The sequence below is a fragment of the Heteronotia binoei genome, chromosome 10 (assembly GCF_032191835.1).
Source record: "Heteronotia binoei isolate CCM8104 ecotype False Entrance Well chromosome 10, APGP_CSIRO_Hbin_v1, whole genome shotgun sequence".
Classification (NCBI taxonomy): Eukaryota; Metazoa; Chordata; class Lepidosauria; order Squamata; family Gekkonidae; genus Heteronotia; species Heteronotia binoei.
Window position 1 is genome coordinate 16,773,126 of NC_083232.1, and position 19,405 is coordinate 16,792,530.

General features: G+C 48.2%; 1 protein-coding gene across 2 annotated transcripts in view; it reads left to right on the forward strand.

Moving 5' to 3' along the window:
• Positions 1–15,949: 15,949 nt before the first annotated feature.
• Positions 15,950–19,405, forward strand: part of ACTR3B (actin related protein 3B) — a 55,019-nt gene continuing 51,563 nt past the window's right edge. For both annotated transcript variants that reach the window (XM_060248035.1, XM_060248036.1), the window contains exon 1: positions 15,950–16,095. In XM_060248035.1, the coding sequence (XP_060104018.1) occupies positions 16,052–16,095 (44 nt within the window). In that variant the 5' untranslated portion in view covers positions 15,950–16,051. The remainder of the gene's footprint in view (positions 16,096–19,405) is intronic.

A 19,405-nucleotide genomic window follows, 5' to 3' on the forward strand; every position in this document is an offset into this window, starting at 1 on the left:
AACATTTAAAGTTGAGTGCTGTCTGAGGAGAAACAGAGCATGCTGGCTTCTGATTTACTTCCAAGATGATGTGTCAATCCCCACTGGTCCCCAGGAAGGATACTTCTTTCCAATAAGTCACACAGTAAATGTGGGTCATGAGTGATGTGAAGGAAAACTGTCAAAAAAGAGGAAGGATTGTGTATTGGTGGGCTACAGAGTTTTGACACTTCTGCATATGACAGAGGATGCTACGCTTCATGGGCAGTAGATTCCAGCACAAAAGAAAATGCTTCTTTACCCAGCAAGTCATCATCATCATCAAATCAGTATTAGGGGGGGGGGGTATGGGAAAAAGCCCAGCAGGAACTCATTTGCATATTAGGCCACACCCTGGTGTCACCCTTGTTCAACATGGGGTTTTGGGTAGAAAACCCCCAGCAGGAACTCATTTGCTTATTAGGCCACACCCCCTGATGCCACCCTTGTTCCACATAGGGTTTGGGGTAGGAAAAGTCCAGCAGGAGCTCATTTGTGTATTATTATTTGATCAATTTATATTTCGCCCTTTTCCATGTGGGTTCAGGGTGGATCACAGTCGTAATAAAATAATTAAAACACAGTAATAACTCAATAATATACCAATAAAATACAACTATAAAAAATATGCATAGGCGGGCAGGCACATATTTCAGATAAAACAGGTATTCCGGCTCGTAATTTTATAGCCCAGGGGTGGCCAACGGTAGCTCTCCAGATTTTTTTTGCCTACAACTCCCATCAGCACCAGCCATTGGCCATGCTGGCTGGGGCTGATGGGAGTTGAAGGCAAAAAATATCTGGAGAGCTACCTTTGGCCACCCCTGTTATAGCCCATTGTGGGGGAGGGTAACAGATGGCATAAGCAATAGAATGAAGGGACATCCACCTGCCTCAACCGAAGGCCTGGCGAAAGAGCTCTGTCTTGCAGGCCCTACAAAACGGAAGTAAATCCAGTAGGGCCCAGATCTCCACAGGGAGCGGATTCCACCAGGCCCGGGCCAAGGCTGAAAAAGCCCTGGCCCTGGTCGAGGCAAGCCGGACGTCCCTTGGGCCGGGGATGACCAGAAGGTATTGGTTGGCTGATCGCAACAGTCTTCGGGACTCGTATGGGGAGGGGTGGTCCTGCAAGTATGTCAGTCCCAGGCCACGTAAGGCTTTAAAGGTCAATACCGAAACCTTGAAGCGGATTCGGTACTCAATTGGTAACCAGTGCAATGTGCACAGCATCGGCCGACTGCCTGCCCTTAAAGGTAGTCCAGTTACTAGCTGTGCAGCCGCGTTTTGCACCAGTTGGAGTTTCCGAATCAGCCTCAGGGGCAAGCCTGTGTAAAGCGAGTTACAGTAGTCCAATCTGGACTATTAGGCCACACCCCCTGACACCAAGCCAGCCGGAACTGTGTTCCTATGCATTGCTGCTCAGAAAAAGCCCCGAGTATCAGACACTTGACCTCGCTGTATCCCATTTAATTTTAGAGTTGCAGACTTTCCCTCGACTTTTTTTTTTTAAATAACTGTAAAATTCACCGCTGAGCAATCCACTCACTTGCTGGAAAATGCCTCGCCCTGTCTCAAGCAAGGTGCTAAAATGGATTCATGGTTCAAAAGCCCATTCATAACTTAATGGATGGCAGGTATGTATGGGGAAACGAGGCAAAAAAAGGTGATACAAGGTAAAGCTCAGCGGTTTTCTGCTCACAAAGGCATATGCGAGGTTTTCTTTTATAATGGACGACAGCAGTTCAAAAAAGGCGGTTCTACCAGACAAACATGTTCTTCCCAGCCCTCCCCCCCCAAGTAAGATGACTGTTATTAGCTACGCGAGTCAGAAAATCAATTGTGCCAGACTTTACAGGGCTCTGGAGCTTCTGTTTCTCCCCCCACACCCGGGTGAACTCTTGCCAAATGCCTGTTCTTGTAACAGGCACAGCCAATTAATGAAGATAGTTGGTCTGCAGTAGAACAGCTAGATTCAAGTCATAAGAATAGGAGAACATAAGAGAAACTATGTTGGATCAGGCCAATGGCCCATCCAGTCCAACACTCTGTGTCACATAAGAACATAAGAGAAGCCATCTTGGATCAGGCCAATGGCCCATTCAGTCCAACTCTCTGTGTCACACAGTGGCTAAAAAAACAAAGTGACAACAGGAGGTCCACCAGTGGGGGCTAGGACACTAGAAGCCCTCCCACTGCTGCCCCTCCAAGCACCAAGAATACAGAGCATCACTTGCCCCAGACAGAGAGCTCCATCAATACCCTGTGGCCAATAGCCACTGATGGACTTCTGCTGCATATGTTTATCCAACCCCCTCCTAAAACTATCTATGTTTGTTGCTGCCACCGCCTCCTGTGGCAGTGAATTCCACGTGTTAATCACCCTTTGAGTGAAGAAGTCCTGGAGCACTTCAGCATCCAACAAGATTTTTGAGGGTAACAGCTTTCAAGAGTCAAAAGCTTATACCCCCCAGATCTTGTTGGACTCTCAGATGTTCCTGAACTTGAATCTAGCCAATTAATCAAAAATTAGCTGCCTCTGGAAACAAGGTGTTTTTTTTTTTTTACCAAGCTATATATATGGAATGTGGCTAGGAATCACATAGTAATTAGCAAGGTGCGTTGGCAGAAAAAGAATACAGGAATACTTTGCTAAGAGAGTTTGGATTTTGCCTTTTGGAATACAAGGGTGATGTTCATGTAGTCCAGCACATGTACTCCAGCATCCCTTCTCACACAGCATGGCCAAACAGCTCCTGTGGACAGCCAACAACAGGGCACAGAGGCCAAGGCCTTCCCCTGATGTTGCCACCTGGCCAGGGCCTGTGTGTGGGGTTCTGCTGCCTGAAGCAGAACCCTGATGCGCGCCCATCCCCCCTCCCACTGGGGAAAACTTTTTGCTTGTGTGCAAAGTGCGTGCGGGGTGTGATAATGTCACCCAGAGGTGACATCATCATGTTGATCACTGAAGCGCCATTGTTTCTGGGTGCTGAAGGGCCGGGGGAGTTCCTCCGACCCCTCAGCGCCCAGAAACAATGTGTGGCAAGCACCGTTGTTTCTGGGCACTGAGGGGCCAAAGAAATTCTCCTGGCTCCTAGCACCCAGAAACAATATTCAGTGTGGCACTTTCAGTCCTCGGCCCTCTCCGAGTTTGGAGAGGGCCGAGGACTCAAACCGCCATTGTTTCTGGGCGCTGAGAGGCCGGGAGAATTCCTTTGGCCCCTCAGCGCCCAGAAACAACATGCAGTGTGGCACTTTCAGTTCTCGGCGCTCTCCGAGTTTGGAGAGGGCTGAGGACTCAAACCACCGTTGTTTCTGGGCGCTGAGGGGCCGGGAGAATTTCTTTGACCCCTCAGCGCCCAGAAACAACGTGCAGTGTGGCACTTTCAGTCCTCAGCCCTTTCCGAGTTTGGAGAGGGCCGAGGACTCAAACCGCCATTGTTTCTGGGTGCTGAGGGGCTGGGAGAATTCTTCTGGCCCCTCAGTGCCCAGAAAAAAACGTGCAGTGTGGCACTTTCAGTCCTCAGCCCTCTCCGAGTTTGGAGAGGGCCGAGGACTCAAACCACCGTTGTTTCTGGGCGTTGAGGGGCTGGGAGAGTTCCTCTGACCCCTCAGCGTCCAGTCAGAGGCTCAGGAATGGCTCGAGGCTCAGAGGGTACCCGCCTTTCGCCCCTGTTGGGAGCTGGCACCCTAGGAAATTGCCTAGGTGACTTACTCCCACATGCCAGCTCTGCTCCTGGCTCTGGAATTCAGAGGCTTAGTGCCTCTGAATTTAGAAGTTCCCCTCAGATCCTACTAGAAGGATATGTGGAACTGGAGCAAAGCCCTGCTGCCTCCCTTTCCGCTGGCAGAAGTGGGGTGGAAGGGAAACTGAAAGCGCTTGATCCCTTTGTGCCTAGGGTTGCCAACCTACAGGTGGTGGCTGGAGATCTCCTGGAATAATAACTGACCTTCTGATAGGGATGCCAGCCTCCAGGTGGGACCTGGGGATCCCCTGGAATTGCAGCTTATATCTAGACTACAGAGATCAGTTCCTGTGAAGAAAATGGATGCTTGGGAGGGTAGACTCTATGGCACTGCACCCCACTGAGATCCCTGACCTCCCCAGGCTCCATCCCGAAGTCTCCAGAAATTCCCCAATCTACATCTCACAACCCTACCCCACAGGTGGCCAAGGGAGACCTGGTAAACCTACCTCCAGACTACAGAAACCAGTTCCCCTGGAGACAATGGCAACTTTAGGAAGTGGACTTGTCAAGCTCTTCGCTACTCTTGCTGCCCTCGTCAGTCAAGAAGACCTCCAGGGTTGGGAACCAGGAGAGTTGCTTACTGGGGGAATCAGAATTCTCTGGGAAGGTGGTTCACTTGCTACCATGATCCCTCTCCAGAGCCTCTTGAGAAGACGACACAGACCCAGATAATCTCTCTCTCACGGTCCCTTCAGCATCCCCCTTTTATTCCCTTGCCTTTTCCATGGACTTCTCAACTGAGCCATTGGGTAGCTGCCCCTGTCTAATAGCCAGTGAGACACTCCTGGCTCGACCTTCCCGAAGCTTCTCCCCACTACCGCTCAACTCGGGAGCTTTCAGTTTCAGCTGGTTGGTACTGGTTTCTCCCAGCCCCCTGATAGGTTTTTCCTTCCTGCCTGACCCTCTTTTGACCCCGTTCAATGATGAGGACACCCGTGTGCTGGACTCTCCTCCACTCGGCCCTGCTGACCCCTCTCTTCTGGTCATGCTTGGAGATAGCCCTGGACTGCCTACCTCTAATGGGTTTGCTCCAGCGCATGAGATCCCCTCCAGGGCGGGATGAAAGTCCGGGTCCTGGCTTAGAGGACCCGGACAGGACTCTATGGCATTATACCCTGCCAAGATTCCTCCACCTCAAAATCTCCAGGTATTTCCTAAACAGGGGCTGGCTGCTGGAAGTGAAGGGGCTGTCCCCTGTCTCAGCCTCCAGACGGCATGGCAACAGAGTAGATAGCTAGATAGTTACACTGACCTTTCTTTACGATGTCTACAGTTCTGCCACCATCCCCTCTGAAGTGTAGATTGTGCTCTCAGGGAACAACTACCAGGGCCAGACATAGACTGTCTAGCACCCTAAGCAAGGCTAACTTCTGGCACTCTCCTTCCACTGATAACCTCCCTGAGTCACATGGGAGGGGGCACCCAATCCGGTGCCCCCGGAAGGCTGACACCCTAGGCAATCACCTAGTTTGTCTATTGGCAGGGCAGGCCCTGCCTTCCAATCACTCTCTCACATGAAGCTCCTTCTCCCTGCACAACACCAAGAGGGACGACACTCTTGGCACCAGGAGACATCCTTGGCACCATGAGCCATCTGCTTCCATCCTTAGCTAGTAAGTTAGTACTCTATCCTGTCTCTACTCTTTCCCAGGGGTCATTTTGTAGAAAAATAGGTGGTGGAGCTCATTAGCATATCTCATTAGCATATGCTGTCCCTCCCACCAGCCAAAAGCAACCTGACACAAGAAAAGAGAGACCTGGGTAAGCGAGGCCTGCTTGGGCTAGCTAGAGATCCAGCCAGCCCAAGCAGGCCTCACTCTCTTGGGGCTCTCCTGGGCTACCCCATTCCCCAGTCAAAAGGCCAGCAAGCCACCTGCTGCCCAAAACCACATAAGAAGTGGAGAAAGGGTGGTGTGGGCTTCTCCAGGGGTTAATGAGGGCTGCTGGGGGTGTGGCAAAGCTCCTGGTGGCTGGCTGGCTGCCCGCTCTCCGAATCCAGGGATTGTTATGCAGCTGCACCTAAATGGACAAGGTAGGTGGGGGAGGAGGAGGGGGAACCCTCAGGAAGGTTCAGGAGATGCGCTCCTGCTGAATCTGAGGCCTGCTCTTTCCTATCTAGAAGTGCACTTCACAGATAAAGAGAAGAGTATTTCTCTTTTAAACCTGCAACATGGCTCCTTGTAACTCTGCAACCTGGTAAAGTGATGCTCCTGCAATTTGTAGCTGCCGCCCGGAGGCTGGCAACCCTACTATGGCCTTATGTCCCATTGAAGTCCCTCCCCTCCCCAAATTCCATCCTCCTCAGACTAGGGTTGCCAAGTCCAATTCAAAAAATATCCGGGGGCTTTGGGGGTGGAGTCAGGAGACATTGGGGACGGAGCCAGGAGCAAGGTTGTGACAAGCATAATTGAACTCCAAAGTGAGTTCTGGCCATCATATTTAAAGGGACAGCACACCTTTTAAATGCCTTTCTTCCATTGGAAATAATGAAGGATAGGGGGACCTTCTTTTGGGGCTCAGAGAATTGGACCCCCTGGTCCAATGTTTTTTGAAACTTTGAGGGCATTTTGGGGAGAGCCACTGGATGCTATGCTGCAAATTTGGTACCTCTGCCTCAATAAACAGCCCCCCCACAGAGTACCAGAGTGCCCAGCAGGCATCCCCCCCTGCTTTCTGATGATCCTGAAGTGGGGGGAGGGCCTCCAAACTGGAGGATCTCCCACCCCAACCTAGGGATTGACAACTATACCTCAGACTTAGGGTTGCCAAGCCCCAGGTGGGGACAGGGGATCCCCCGGTTTGGAGGCCCTCCCCCCACTTCAGGGTCATCAGAAAGCAGGGGGGGATGCCTGCTGGGCACTCCATTATTCCCTATGAAGACCGATTCCCATAGTAGGGTATAATGGAGAATTGATCCACGGGTATCTGGTACTCTGGGGGGGGGCTGTTTATTGAGGCAGAGGTACCAAATTTGCAGCATAGCATCCAGTGGCTCTCCCCAAAATGCCCTCAACTCTATTATTCCCTATGAAAACTTATTTCCATTGGAAATAATGGAGAATTGATCCGCAGGTATCTGGGACTCTGGAGGGGGCTATTTTTGAGGTAGAGGCACCAAATGTTCAGTATAGTATCTAGTGCCTCTCCCCAAAATACCCCCCAAGTTTCAAAAAGATTGGACCAGGGGGTCCAATTCTATGATCCCCAAAAGAAGGTGCCCCTATCCTTCATTATTTCCTATGGAAGGTAGGCATTGAAAAGGTGTGCAGTCTCTTTAAATGTGACGGCCAGAACTTCCTTTGGAGTTCAGTCATGCTTGGCACAACCTTGCTCCTAGTTTCACCCCAGTCCCTCCTGGCTCCACCCCAAAAGTCCCCAGATATTTCTTGAATTGGACTTGGCAACCCTATCTGTGGGGGCTGGGGGTTGTATGGTAGCCAGATTCCGGTTGGGAAACTCCTGAAGGTTTGGTGAAGGAAGGAGGAGGAGGGAGACCTCAGTGGGGAGGAAGGAGGGGAGGAAGGAGACCTCAGTGGGGTGAGATTTCAAAGTGTCCATTTTCTCCAGGGGACCTGATCTCTGGAGATGAGCCGTAATTCTGAGGATCCGCAGGTCCCACCTGGAGGTTGGCAGCTGGACCTCTTGTTTTGTTTTCCAGATTTGCAAGCTAGTACAGGTGGCCCAGTTTCACTTTTGTTGGCTCAGAGTTAAAGGAACATCCAGCTGGCTCTTGGAAGGAGTGATTGGCAGGGGTGGAAGAATATGGAAGCAGACCACAGTGAATGAATCTGACAGCATTGCTACGGGAAGAGAAAGAAATGGATGAAGAACATCCACTGAGCCCCAGCAGAGGAATGCGATGAGCTTCAATATGTGGCAGGAACATCTCATTTATGCATTATTTATCCCTGCCCAACTTTAAGTCTAAAAAAGTGGCATAAAATAAATTCAAAGGAGAGATATAGTCTTGCAATATGCAAAGACAATGCTTTACCCTTCAGCCTATGAAATGCATAACCTACGGAGGGGCTGTGAATCTAGTCTTGAACTGAAGTTTATTTCATCTCAAGGAATATCTTTTGATGTTTTTTTTTTAACCGTTAGCCACTTGTACTTCCTAATCTACCATATGGTGACACTTCACTTAACAATATCCAATTGACATTTTTGATTTATGTTTTGGACGGCTGCCTAAGTACATTTGCAAATAGTTTAGTGCTCCATTTAAGATGCCTCGACTCCCAGAATTCCTTTTGCAATCTTTTATTTATGTCTCGCACAAATGTTAAGTTCAAAAAGAAACAGATGTATATTACATTGTGGAATGTCCTCTGCTGGGATTACTAAACCCCAGCAAATTTTAATGCTAAATTTGTGTAAAAGGGAGAATCGCTCTTGAAGATCCCAGTCTACAGGGATGTGCTTAATAATTTATTCTCCTTGTTTTCATCCACAGACAGAAGAGGTACACTTGACTGCCCTATCATTATTTTATATGCTTCAAGAACAATTGGGGCAAATGCTATCTTTCCATATTGTACCTCCTTGTGTGCCAAAGGTTAGCCATGAGATGGGCTCAAAGAGCAATGCATAAGAAATCTACATTTCATTTAAAGAAAATTATGAATATAAAACTTGTAACACGGCTTGCTTTAATAGTACAATGCCATGGAATCTAGCCTTCATAGCAGCCATTTTCTCCAGGGGAGCTGATCTCTGCCAGCTGGAGAGCAGTTGTGAAAGCAGGAGATCTCCAGGCCCCACCAGGAGGCTGGCAACCCTACTTGTTTGCATGGCTTTGCTGCCATCCAACCAGGGGCAGCCCTAGACTGTCTGGCACCCTAGGCAAGGCTAATTTCTGGTGCCCCTCCCCTGCACTGATAATGTCACCGAGTCACATGAGGGCACCCAATTTGGTGACCCCAGAAGGCCGGCACCCTAGGCAGTTGCCTAGTTTGCCTAGTGGTTTGGCTGGCCCTGCATCCAGGGCATTGGATCTGCATGGAGACAGCTGATGGGAATCAGTACCAGGCTGTGCAGGCTTGCCAGGGTTGCCCAGTCTAATTCAAGAAATATCTGGGGACTTTGGGGGTGGAGCCAGGAGACTTTGGGGGTAGAGCCAGAAGCAAGGTTATGACAATATGATTGAACTCCAAAGGGAGTGCTGACCATCACTTTTAAAGGAACGGTGCGCCTTCCCTTCTTTGGAAGTAATGAAGGATAGATGCACCTTCTTTGGGGGCTCATAGAATTGGACTCCCTGGTCCAATCCTTTGGAAACTTGGAGGGTGTATTGAGAAGAGGCACTGGATGCTATGCTGAAAATTTGGTGCCTCTACCTCAAAATGCAGCTCCCCCAGAGCCCCAGATACATTTTCCATTATACCTTGTGGGAATCGATCTCCATAGGGAATAACAGAGTTCCTAGCAGACAGTTCCCTCCTCCCTCTGCTCCCGCTTTCTGATGACCCTGAAGCGGGAGGAGGGCCTCCAAACCAGGGGATCCCCTGCCCCCACCTGGGGATTGGAGGAGAGGTTTTCTCCAGAGCTAGGGTCACAGGAATGTGGTATGCTGGGTGCTGATAAGCGGAAAACGTCTCTCAGATGAAGACACTTGAAACAGTATTACAGGCTTTACTGTTAGAGGCTGATGACTATCCGCTATATATCAAACTTCTTTAAAGGATGAAAGTCTAACGTAACGTCTTAAAATCAAAAACTTTTTTTCTGAAAAACAAGAACTATCTGCATTTGCAACACGGTTGACACTGGCACTTTATTTGTCCCGCGGAATCGGGTGAACAGTCTTCAAGCGTCTTAAGTCGGCAATGGACGTGATTAACTGCAAGCACTTTTGAAAAATTATGCCTTGTGTTCATGAATTCTTGATAATATGCAATAATATGCGATGTTGTAGTTTAAAAATTAATTAATTATATTTTTGAAGTCATTTTCATGATTTATTCGTTATTTTCCACAGGTTTTTTTTGTGTTGTTGTATAACCCACCTGAAGACTGGCAACCCTAACGTTTGCTACAGCACTTATCTGGTACCTGCTGAATTTGAAGCCTCGGCCTATGGGAATCGATCTCCATAGGGAATAAGGGAGTGCCCAGCAGACATTTCCCTCCCCCACCCGCTTTCTGGTGACCCTGAAGCGGGAGAGGGCTGTCAGTAACTGTGTAGCTTAGAAGTTACTGCATCTTAGATCATCTACTGTCATCTACTGTCAAAGTGATGAGGTCATGTGACTGTGATCACAGGACTGGCTGATGCAATGCCCGGTAATTGCCTGTAGTCACAGTGAGTCAGCATATTTGCTGATTGGTGGGCTGAGCTATAAAAGTGCTAACTAGCAAGGTTACTTTCTCTCTCTGTATTGATGATTGTCTGGCGTAGCACTTTGGAGCTCTGGATTGTAATTATACTGCACTTATCTGTAAATATTTGTAAATACACTGATAGTTTTGGTAGAACCAGTGTGAAGTCTCTTCTTATCTGCGTTACTATTTTTATCAGCCTAATAGCATGCCGCTGTGCTAACACGCACTGTTCGTCAAGGGCCTCCAAACTGAGGGATCCCCTGCCCCTTGGAACTGGCAGCCCTACCAGGGTGCCATAGGTCTGTGTCCTGTGGACTGTTTTATCACTATCTGTTTAGACTTGGAAGTGTTTGTTTCGTGCTGTTTTTCTATCCTGATTTGTTTGGCTTTGGTTTATTGCAGGATTCTCCAGTGTGGTGCCCACAGGTGCCATGGTGCCCGCTCTCTTAGTACCCACCAAGCTTTTCGGAATGTGGATGGGGCCGTTGTGAGGCAGGGCTTCTTATTGGCTGCCTTCATTAACATGAAAGGGGTTTTCACTGGAGGTGCAGGAGAATTGGTAAGCATAGATAGGGGAGGTGCATCCACAGATGTGCAACGATTGGTTCCACCTCCTGTGGAAGCCACTTAGGGTTTGGCTCCACCTCATCTGGAAGCCATTTTGGGGGTGGCACTCGCCACTGCCTCTCAAAATTCCAAACATACAGCCTGAAAATGTTTGGTTGCTTTAGTTCTGTTTCACCTTGAGCAGGTTTCCAGAGAGTGCATATTCATTTACTAAATGAATACGTACAGTGAACCCCTCCATCTCCTCCCCCAAGACTATTTTGTATTCAATGTTGTCAGTTTAGTTACATTTTGATTCCTGTGAGCTTCTTTTGCAAAATAACTTTTTGGTGAAAAAAGTGGCAGTATATTGTCAGCATCCTCTTTAGAACATGTTTATTACACTTCCAGTGATCTCCCATGCAAGGATAAAAACGATCAACAGGCACTTAATTTCAGAAGTGCCTTTACATGAAGAACTCCTACAATGGCGCTCAACAGAAATGTTTATATCAGTCTGTGTGGGAGAGGGCAGTCTTGCATTTCAAGGTCAAATCTTGCATTCAAGAAACATTTAGCCAAAGTTCCATTACTGGTAAGTGTTCACTTGTATAACGTTTACAAAAGAGAGGAGAGATATAAGAGGTCCCCGCTGAATGTGCCCTCTGTACAACTAGCAAAGATACAGTAGCAAGGCTTAATTGGAGCCGGGGCATTATGCTGGCATCTCTTTCCAGTGTCACAGCTAAAAAATCCTGAAACTGATGGAGAAAGAGTAATGGAAATGCCCAACTGCTTAGAGTGCATTTCAGCCAGAGTAAGTATAGAGCAGGGGTGGCCAAACTATGTCTTGGGAGCCATGTCTGGCTCTTTCACACATATTGCGTGGCTTCTGACCCCACCGCCCTGTTGGCCAACTTGGAGAAGGTATTTCTCTCTTTAAATCGCTTCTCCAAGCCAAGCCAGCCAGCAGCTTGGAGAATGCATTTAGAGTTAAAGTTGTTTTTTTTCCATCTCTTCTCTCCCTCCACCATCTATTTCCTTCCTTCCTTCCTGCTCTCAAACACCTGATGCTTATTCTCTGTGGCTCTTACATTAAGCACGTTTGGCCACTCCTAGTATAGAGTATCAGAGAACTGCTCCCAAATTCAAGGGTGCTACTTCCATCTGACTATTCAGGCTGCTCTAGCATCTCCTTTTTTTCCTTTTTTTTTTTTTAAAGAAATGAAACATTGTACAGGAAGTCCATCCTTTTCATCTTGGTCATCTAGCTATTCAGCGCTTAAAAAAATGTCACCCTTCCTCCAAGGTGGCACACATGGTTCTCCTCTGCCATTTCAAGGTATAAGCTTTTGTGTGCACGCACACTTCTTCAGATATAGCCACTGTATTGGAAGAAGTGCCCACGCATACACAAGCTTATACCTTGAATAAAATGTTGTTGGTCTTAAAGGTGCCACTGGACTCAAAGTTGGTTCTGCTGCTTCTGACCAACAAGCCTAATACCCACCTGAATCTATCTTGTAAAACAGGATAAACTAATGTAAGAGTGACTAGCCCACATTCTCCCGCATAGTTCCTACTTAGGAAATACCTGGAGATTTGGGGGCAGAGCCTGGGGAGGGCAAGGTATGGAAATTGGAGGGACCTCAGCAGGGTATAAGACAGGGGTGGAATTCTAGCAGGAGTTCCTTTGCATCTTAGGCCACACCTCCTGATGCAGCCAATCCTCCAAGAACTTACAAGGCTCTTTTTTATAAGCTCTTGGAGGATTAGCTACATCAGGGGTGTGTGGCCTAATATGCAAAGGAGCTCCTGCTAGAATTCCACTCCTGGTATAATGTCTAGGGTTTCTATAGTATAGTGGGTTCAATGCAATGAGGAGATGCGGTGGTAGCAATCATAGCTCTCTTTATTGGTTACAGCATGGTAATGGCTGCACTCAAGAAGACTGCTCTCGGGGCCACCGGGCCAACTATTTACAGTTCAAGGTTCCCACGCAAGGACTCCATTGGCTCATTTAAAACAGGAGGGGGCCTGTGATTGGAGCAGGGCGGCAGGGATTTGGATCCTGCTGCCCATTGTTCCCGGGGTCCCCAAGTTCAAGCCTAAAGACTCCAATGAGTCAGGCAGGAACGCAATTAATAGTATGTCAGTGCACACACACAACAGTTGCCAACCTCCAGGTGGTGGCTGGACATCTCCCAGGATTAAAATTTATCTCCTGACTACAGAGATTAGTTCCCCTGGAGAAAATGGCTGCTCTGGAAAGCGGGCTTTGTGGCATTATACCCCACTGAAGTCCCTGCTTTCCCAAACCCTGCCCTCCCCAGATACCACCCCCAAATTTCCAGGAATTAACCAAGCTAATAATACCATGGAGTTCACTCTCCAAAGCAGTCATTTTCTCCTGAAGAAACTGATCTCTGCCATCTGAAGATCAGTTGTAAGGCCTGGCAATCTCCAGCCACCACCTGCGAGTTGGCAACCCTACAAGCATGGGTCATTTTGTAGAAAAATAGGTGGTGGAACTCATCCAGGGATTGTTATGCAGCTGCACCTCCTATTCAATGGTCAAGGTGGGGAGGAGGAGGGGGAACTGTCAGAAAGGTTCAGGAGCTGTGCTCCTGTGAGCTCCTGCTGAATGTGAGGCCTGCCTACAAGTCAGCCTTGTTGAAGAACAAACTGTGCGCCTGAGCTGTTGTGGTAGCCTGTGCTGAATTGAATGCTGTGTGCCTGGAAAGATGCTATTTTACCTCTAAAATTATATCTCTTGTCACTGGGGACAACAAAAGCTAGAAAATAATCCCAGAGGGTGTAGCCATGTTGTTGCAGCAAAACTCAACAGCAATATTAAGACACTTTAAAGATGAACAACTCCCTCCCCCCCCCCCCCCCCAAATCCCTGCACAAACGTCTGTGGACTAGAACACAGTTATTTGGATGCAATGGTTCATCTGAACACTCGGGCTTCAGTTCACGAGCTTATGTGGATAAAATTTTAAGGAACCATAACAACTTAAGAACATAAGAGAAGCCATGTTGGATCAGGCCAATGGCCCATCCAGTCCAACATTCTGTGTCACACAGTGGCCAAAAATTTTATATACACACACACACACACACACACACACACACTGTGGCTAATAGCCACTGATGGACCTGTGCTCCATATTTTTATCTAAACCCCTCTTGAAGGTGGCTATGCTTGTGGCCGCCACCACCTCCTGTGGCAGTGAATTCCACATGTTAATCACCCTTTGGGTGAAGAAGTACTTCCTTTTATCCGTTTTAACCTGTCTGCTCAGCAATTTCATCGAATGCCCATGAGTTCTTGTATTGTGAGAAAGGGAGAAAAGTACCTCTTTCTCTACTTTCTCCATCCCATGGATTATCTTGTAAACCTCTATCATGTCACCCCGCAGTCGACGTTTCTCCAAGCTAAAGAGTCCCAAGCTTTTCAACCTTTCTTCATAGGGAAAGTGTTCCAGCCCTTTAATCATTCTAGTTGCCCTTTTCTGGACTTTCTCCAATGCTATAATATCCTTTTTGAAGTGCGGCAACCAGAACTGCACACAGTACTCCAAATGAGACCGCACCATTGATTTATACAGGGGCATTATGATACTGGCTGATTTGTTTTCAATTCCCTTCTGGTTTATTTTTTTTTGGGGGGGGGGGGACCAACCTTGCCTCCAGCCCCAAATTCCCTCTCCTTGTCTTTACTCTCTTCCTCTATCCTAAAACAGGAATCTAGTGTAGGGTTACAAGACGTCCTCTGTTTAAAGGGCATATCCACTTTGTGTGTGTGTGTGTGTCCCTCCTGTTTTGGGATCTTAAAAAAAAACACCTGATGAAAATGTCCTTTGTTTGGGGTTGGAAGCTTCGGAATATTCCTAGTTAGTATCATTTATCACAGTTTAAATAGAATAAAGTTAGAGCCCAGTGGCAGCTTTAAGACCAACGCAGTTTAAATGGCAGGGGGATTTAAAATGAGATTTGTCACAGTGATCACTCAGAAAATAATAGAATAATAGAGTTTTAAGGGATCTCCAGGGTCATCTACTCCAACCCCCTGCACAAGGTGGGAAATTCACAACTACCTCCCCCCCAACACCCCCAGGTGACACCTGCACCATCGCAGAAGATGGCAAAAAGCCTCCAGGATCCCTGGCCAAACTGGCCTGGAGAAAATAGCTTCCTGACCCCCAAAGTGGTGATCAGCATTTCCTTGAGGTCTGTGTCCTCTTGTGACAATTTAAGGGAACTTTTGGGAACTACAGCGCTTCGTAGACTAAAACGCTGTTGCTTGCACAAAGCCGTTTATTGCTGCAAACAGAGTAACAGACCCATCCTTATCTAAACCAATGTGTTAATTGCACTATTTCCCCATAGATTCGAACTTGATACTATTTTGCATGCCCACCAGCTATATGTAACTTTGCTCATGGTACCCCATTTCATTGTCTGATGAAGCATACATGCACACGAAAGCTTACCTTCTGAATAAAACTTTGTTGGTCTTAAAGGTGCTACTGGCTCCTACGTTGTTCTACTGCTTCAGACCCACACAGCTGCCCACATGGATCTATCGAGACCAGGGGTGGCCAAACTGTAGCTTGGGTAGAGTTGTCAATCCCCAGGTGGGGGGCAGGGGATCCCCTGGGTTGGAGCCCCCCCCCCCCCCGCTTCAGGGTCATCAGAAAGCGGAGGTGGGGAGAGGAAGGAAAATGTCTGCTGGGCACTTCATTATGCCCTATGGAGGCTGATTCCCATAGGGTATAATGGAGAATTGATCCATGGATATTTCTTGAATTGAACCTGGCAACCCTTGGCTTGGGAGCCACATGTGGCTCTTTCACACATATTGTGTGTCTCTTGTAGCCCCCATCAGCCAGCTTGGAGAAGGCATTTATCCCATTAAATAATTTAACCAAGCCAGCTGGTGGCTTGGAGAATGCATTTGATGTTAAAGTAGCTTTCTTTCCACCTCTCCCTCCCTCATCTCCTTCCTTCCTTCCTTGCATGCCTTGGTGCTCTCAAACACCTGACATTCATTCTATGTGGCTCTTCTGTTAAGCAAGTTTGGCCACCCCTGATCTAGACCCATCCTTATGAAACTGCCCCCCCCACCCTCCTGAGGCCGAGGCCTCCACACCTTCCCGTTGCCGAGCAACCACCGTGCGTGTGATGGAAGCTGGACCAGTGTAAGGGCAAAGGGCCAAGTCATGCCCCATTCCATAATGTCCGCCAGGGACTGCTAACGCGGGATTTTGTATTAACCAATCCCGCGGAGCAGGGGGTTTGGCGCAGGCGTGCTGAGGGCGGCGCTGTCAGCCCGGCCGGCTGCGCAGTGGAGCTGCTGTTCCTCCTCGCTCTCTGCTTGGAGCTCCTTGGGCGGCCAGGAGGGTCCGAAGATGGCGACCCAGCTGCTCCCCTGCGTCGTGGACGGCGGCACCGGGTGAGTTGCAAGCGGGGCCGGGGCTTTAGGCATTGGCAGCGCCCTGCTGCTGCCGCCTAGTTTGGGCTCCTCATTCTCTCCTCTCCTTTTCCCTCCTGAGCCCTGAGAAGCCGCGTCTCCTAAACCGGCCTCTGCTGCTGCTGCAGGAAAAGCCAAGGCCGACCCCCTTCTTTCCCCAGGCACAGAGGGGTCGCCCTAGAGGAGAAGAGGGAGGGGGGCGGTGTTCCCTCTAAGCTGAGTTAGTGTGAGCCAGCTCACCATTTTTTAGCCTCCAGCTTACGTTTTTGTCTCATCTCAGGAAATATGGGCCTCGGTCCAAACTAATGTATGCAGTAGCTCACAACTTTCATGCCAGTACGTATGAACATATGAAGCTGCCTTATACTGAATCAGACCGTTGGTCCATCAAAGTCAGGCTACTCACTGGCAGCGGCTCTCCAGTATTGTCTACTCAGACTGGCAGCAGCTCTCCAGTATTGTCTGCTCAGACTAGCTACTCAGTATTGTCTGCTCAGACTGGCAGCGGCTTTCCAGTATTGTCTACTCAGACTAGCTACTCAGTATTGTCTACTCAGACTGGCAGCGGCTTTCCAGTATTGTCTACTCAGACTAGCTACTCAGTATTGTCTGCTCAGACTGGCAGCGGCTTTCCAGTATTGTCTACTCAGACTAGCTACTCAGTATTGTCTGCTGAGACTGGCAGCGGCTCTCCAGTATTGGCTACTCAGACTAGCTACTCAGTATTGTCTGCTCAGACTGGCAGCGGCTTTCCAGTATTGTCTACTCAGACTAGCTACTCAGTATTGTCTGCTCAGACTGGCAGCGGCTTTCCAGTATTGTCTACTCAGACTAGCTACTCAGTATTGTCTGCTCAGACTGGCAGCGGCTTTCCAGTATTGTCTACTCAGACTGGCAGCAGCTCTCCAGTATTGTCTGCTCAGACTAGCTACTCAGTATTGTCTGCTCAGACTGGCAGCGGCTTTCCAGTATTGTCTACTCAGACTAGCTACTCAGTATTGTCTGCTGAGACTGGCAGCGGCTCTCCAGTATTGGCTACTCAGACTGGCAGCAGCTCTCCAGTATTGTCTGCTCAGACTAGCTACTCAGTATTGTCTGCTGAGACTGGCAGCGGCTCTCCAGTATTGCCTACTCAGTATTGTCTGCTCAGACTGGCAGTGGCTCTCCAGTATTGCCTACTCAGACTGGCTACTCAGTATTGTCTACTCAGACTGGCAGTGGCTCTCCAGTATTGTCTACTCAGACTAGCTACTCAGTATTGTCTGCTCAGACTGGCAGCGGCTTTCCAGTATTGTCTACTCAGACTAGCTACTCAGTATTGTCTGCTGAGACTGGCAGCGGCTCTCCAGTATTGCCTACTCAGTATTGTCTGCTCAGACTGGCAGTGGCTCTCCAGTATTGCCTACTCAGACTGGCTACTCAGTATTGTCTACTCAGACTGGCAGTGGCTCTCCAGTATTGTCTACTCAGACTAGCTACTCAGTATTGTCTGCTCAGACTGGCAGCGGCTCTCCAGTATTGTCTACTCAGACTAGCTACTCAGTATTGTCTGCTGAGACTGGCAGCGGCTCTCCAGTATTGCCTACTCAGTATTGTCTGCTCAGACTGGCAGTGGCTCTCCAGTATTGCCTACTCAGACTGGCTACTCAGTATTGTCTACTCAGACTGGCAGTGGCTCTCCAGTATTGTCTACTCAGACTAGCTACTCAGTATTGTCTGCTCAGACTGGCAGCGGCTTTCCAGTATTGTCTACTCAGACTAGCTACTCAGTATTGTCTGCTGAGACTGGCAGCGGCTCTCCAGTATTGCCTACTCAGTATTGTCTGCTCAGACTGGCAGTGGCTCTCCAGTATTGCCTACTCAGACTGGCTACTCAGTATTGTCTACTCAGACTGGCAGTGGCTCTCCAGTATTATCTACTCAGTCTGGCTACTCAGTATTGTCTACTCAGACTGGCAGTGGCTCTCCAGTAGCTCACAAAGTAGAATTTTTGCTCACAAGACTCCACAGCTTAGAGGGAACATTGGAGGGGGGGGGGAGTGCTTGTGTGGAAGGTCTCTCCCTTGCCACTGGACGGACACCTCTGGGAGGCTCTGCCCCCTATTCTGCAGTTGGTCCCAGCTCTAGAAGAATCTAGCCTTGAACTGTCTCTTGACTTTTAAAAGGGGCCCTTTCTCCCCACCCATCCCATTCAGTGACCTTGTTTGATTCTGTCTTCTACCTCAGTACAGTTAGCATTTGTTCTGGGTGGATTGGGCCCCGTGGGTTAGCTCTGCCGGTAGGGCATGCAAGGTGGCCTAAGGGGGGAGCCACCTCGGCTTATTATCTTCCTTCCCCTCCCCTTTCATTCTCTACTGCCGTAGCCAACAAACCTGCCACCTTGGTTTTTTTTCCATCGGCTTGGAAAAAGCTTGAAGTGGTTTCGAATTGCATGTGGCATTAGGACTTTGGGTCATCACTCCTCACCCTTTCCAAACTTGACTTTCCAGACAGCCCTTTTTCTGTGATGTTTCTCTGTCCTTTCCTCAGCCCTCTGTGGCTGTTGCTGATAATTTTGCACTAGACTTTTAATCCTGATTTAGCACTGTCCCCAAGCTGACTTTCTACACTAAAATCATATTGGTTTCTCTGATTCTAGTGTAGAATGTTAGTTTAGGGACAGGACTAAACCAGGATTAAAACTTTAGATGAAATTGGTCACAGTCTCCGAATGAACCCAAAACACCACCCCTCTCCACTCCTAGAACTTTTGGGCACCTTTCCCTTTCTCGCATAGCTACATACATAGCTACATACATAGCTACAAATGATCCTAAGGGACCCTTCACATCTGGGCCATTTGCTATTTGAGATCTTACCGTCAGGTAGACGATACAGAGTGTTGAAGGCTAGGACAAACAGATTTAAGGACAGTTTCTATCCAAGTGCTGTGGTTAGGTTAAATGCAGGGTTATGAATGACTATTTGTTTTAGATGTATTTAAATGGTTTATATGGTTTTAATGGTTTTATGAATGATTATCTGTTTTAGATGGATTTAAATGGTTTAAATTGTTTTAATGGTTTTAATGGTTTTAGATGTATTTAAATAGTTTATGAATATGTGGGTTTGATGTGTTGGTATGTTTGTGGAAGAGCACCTCATTTCGTTGCTCTCTTTTGTTGAGAACAATGACAATAAATTTATCTATCTATCTATCTATCTATCTATCTATCTATCTATCTATCTATCTATCTATCTATCTATCTATCTATCTATCATCTATCTATCTATCATCTATCTATCTATCATC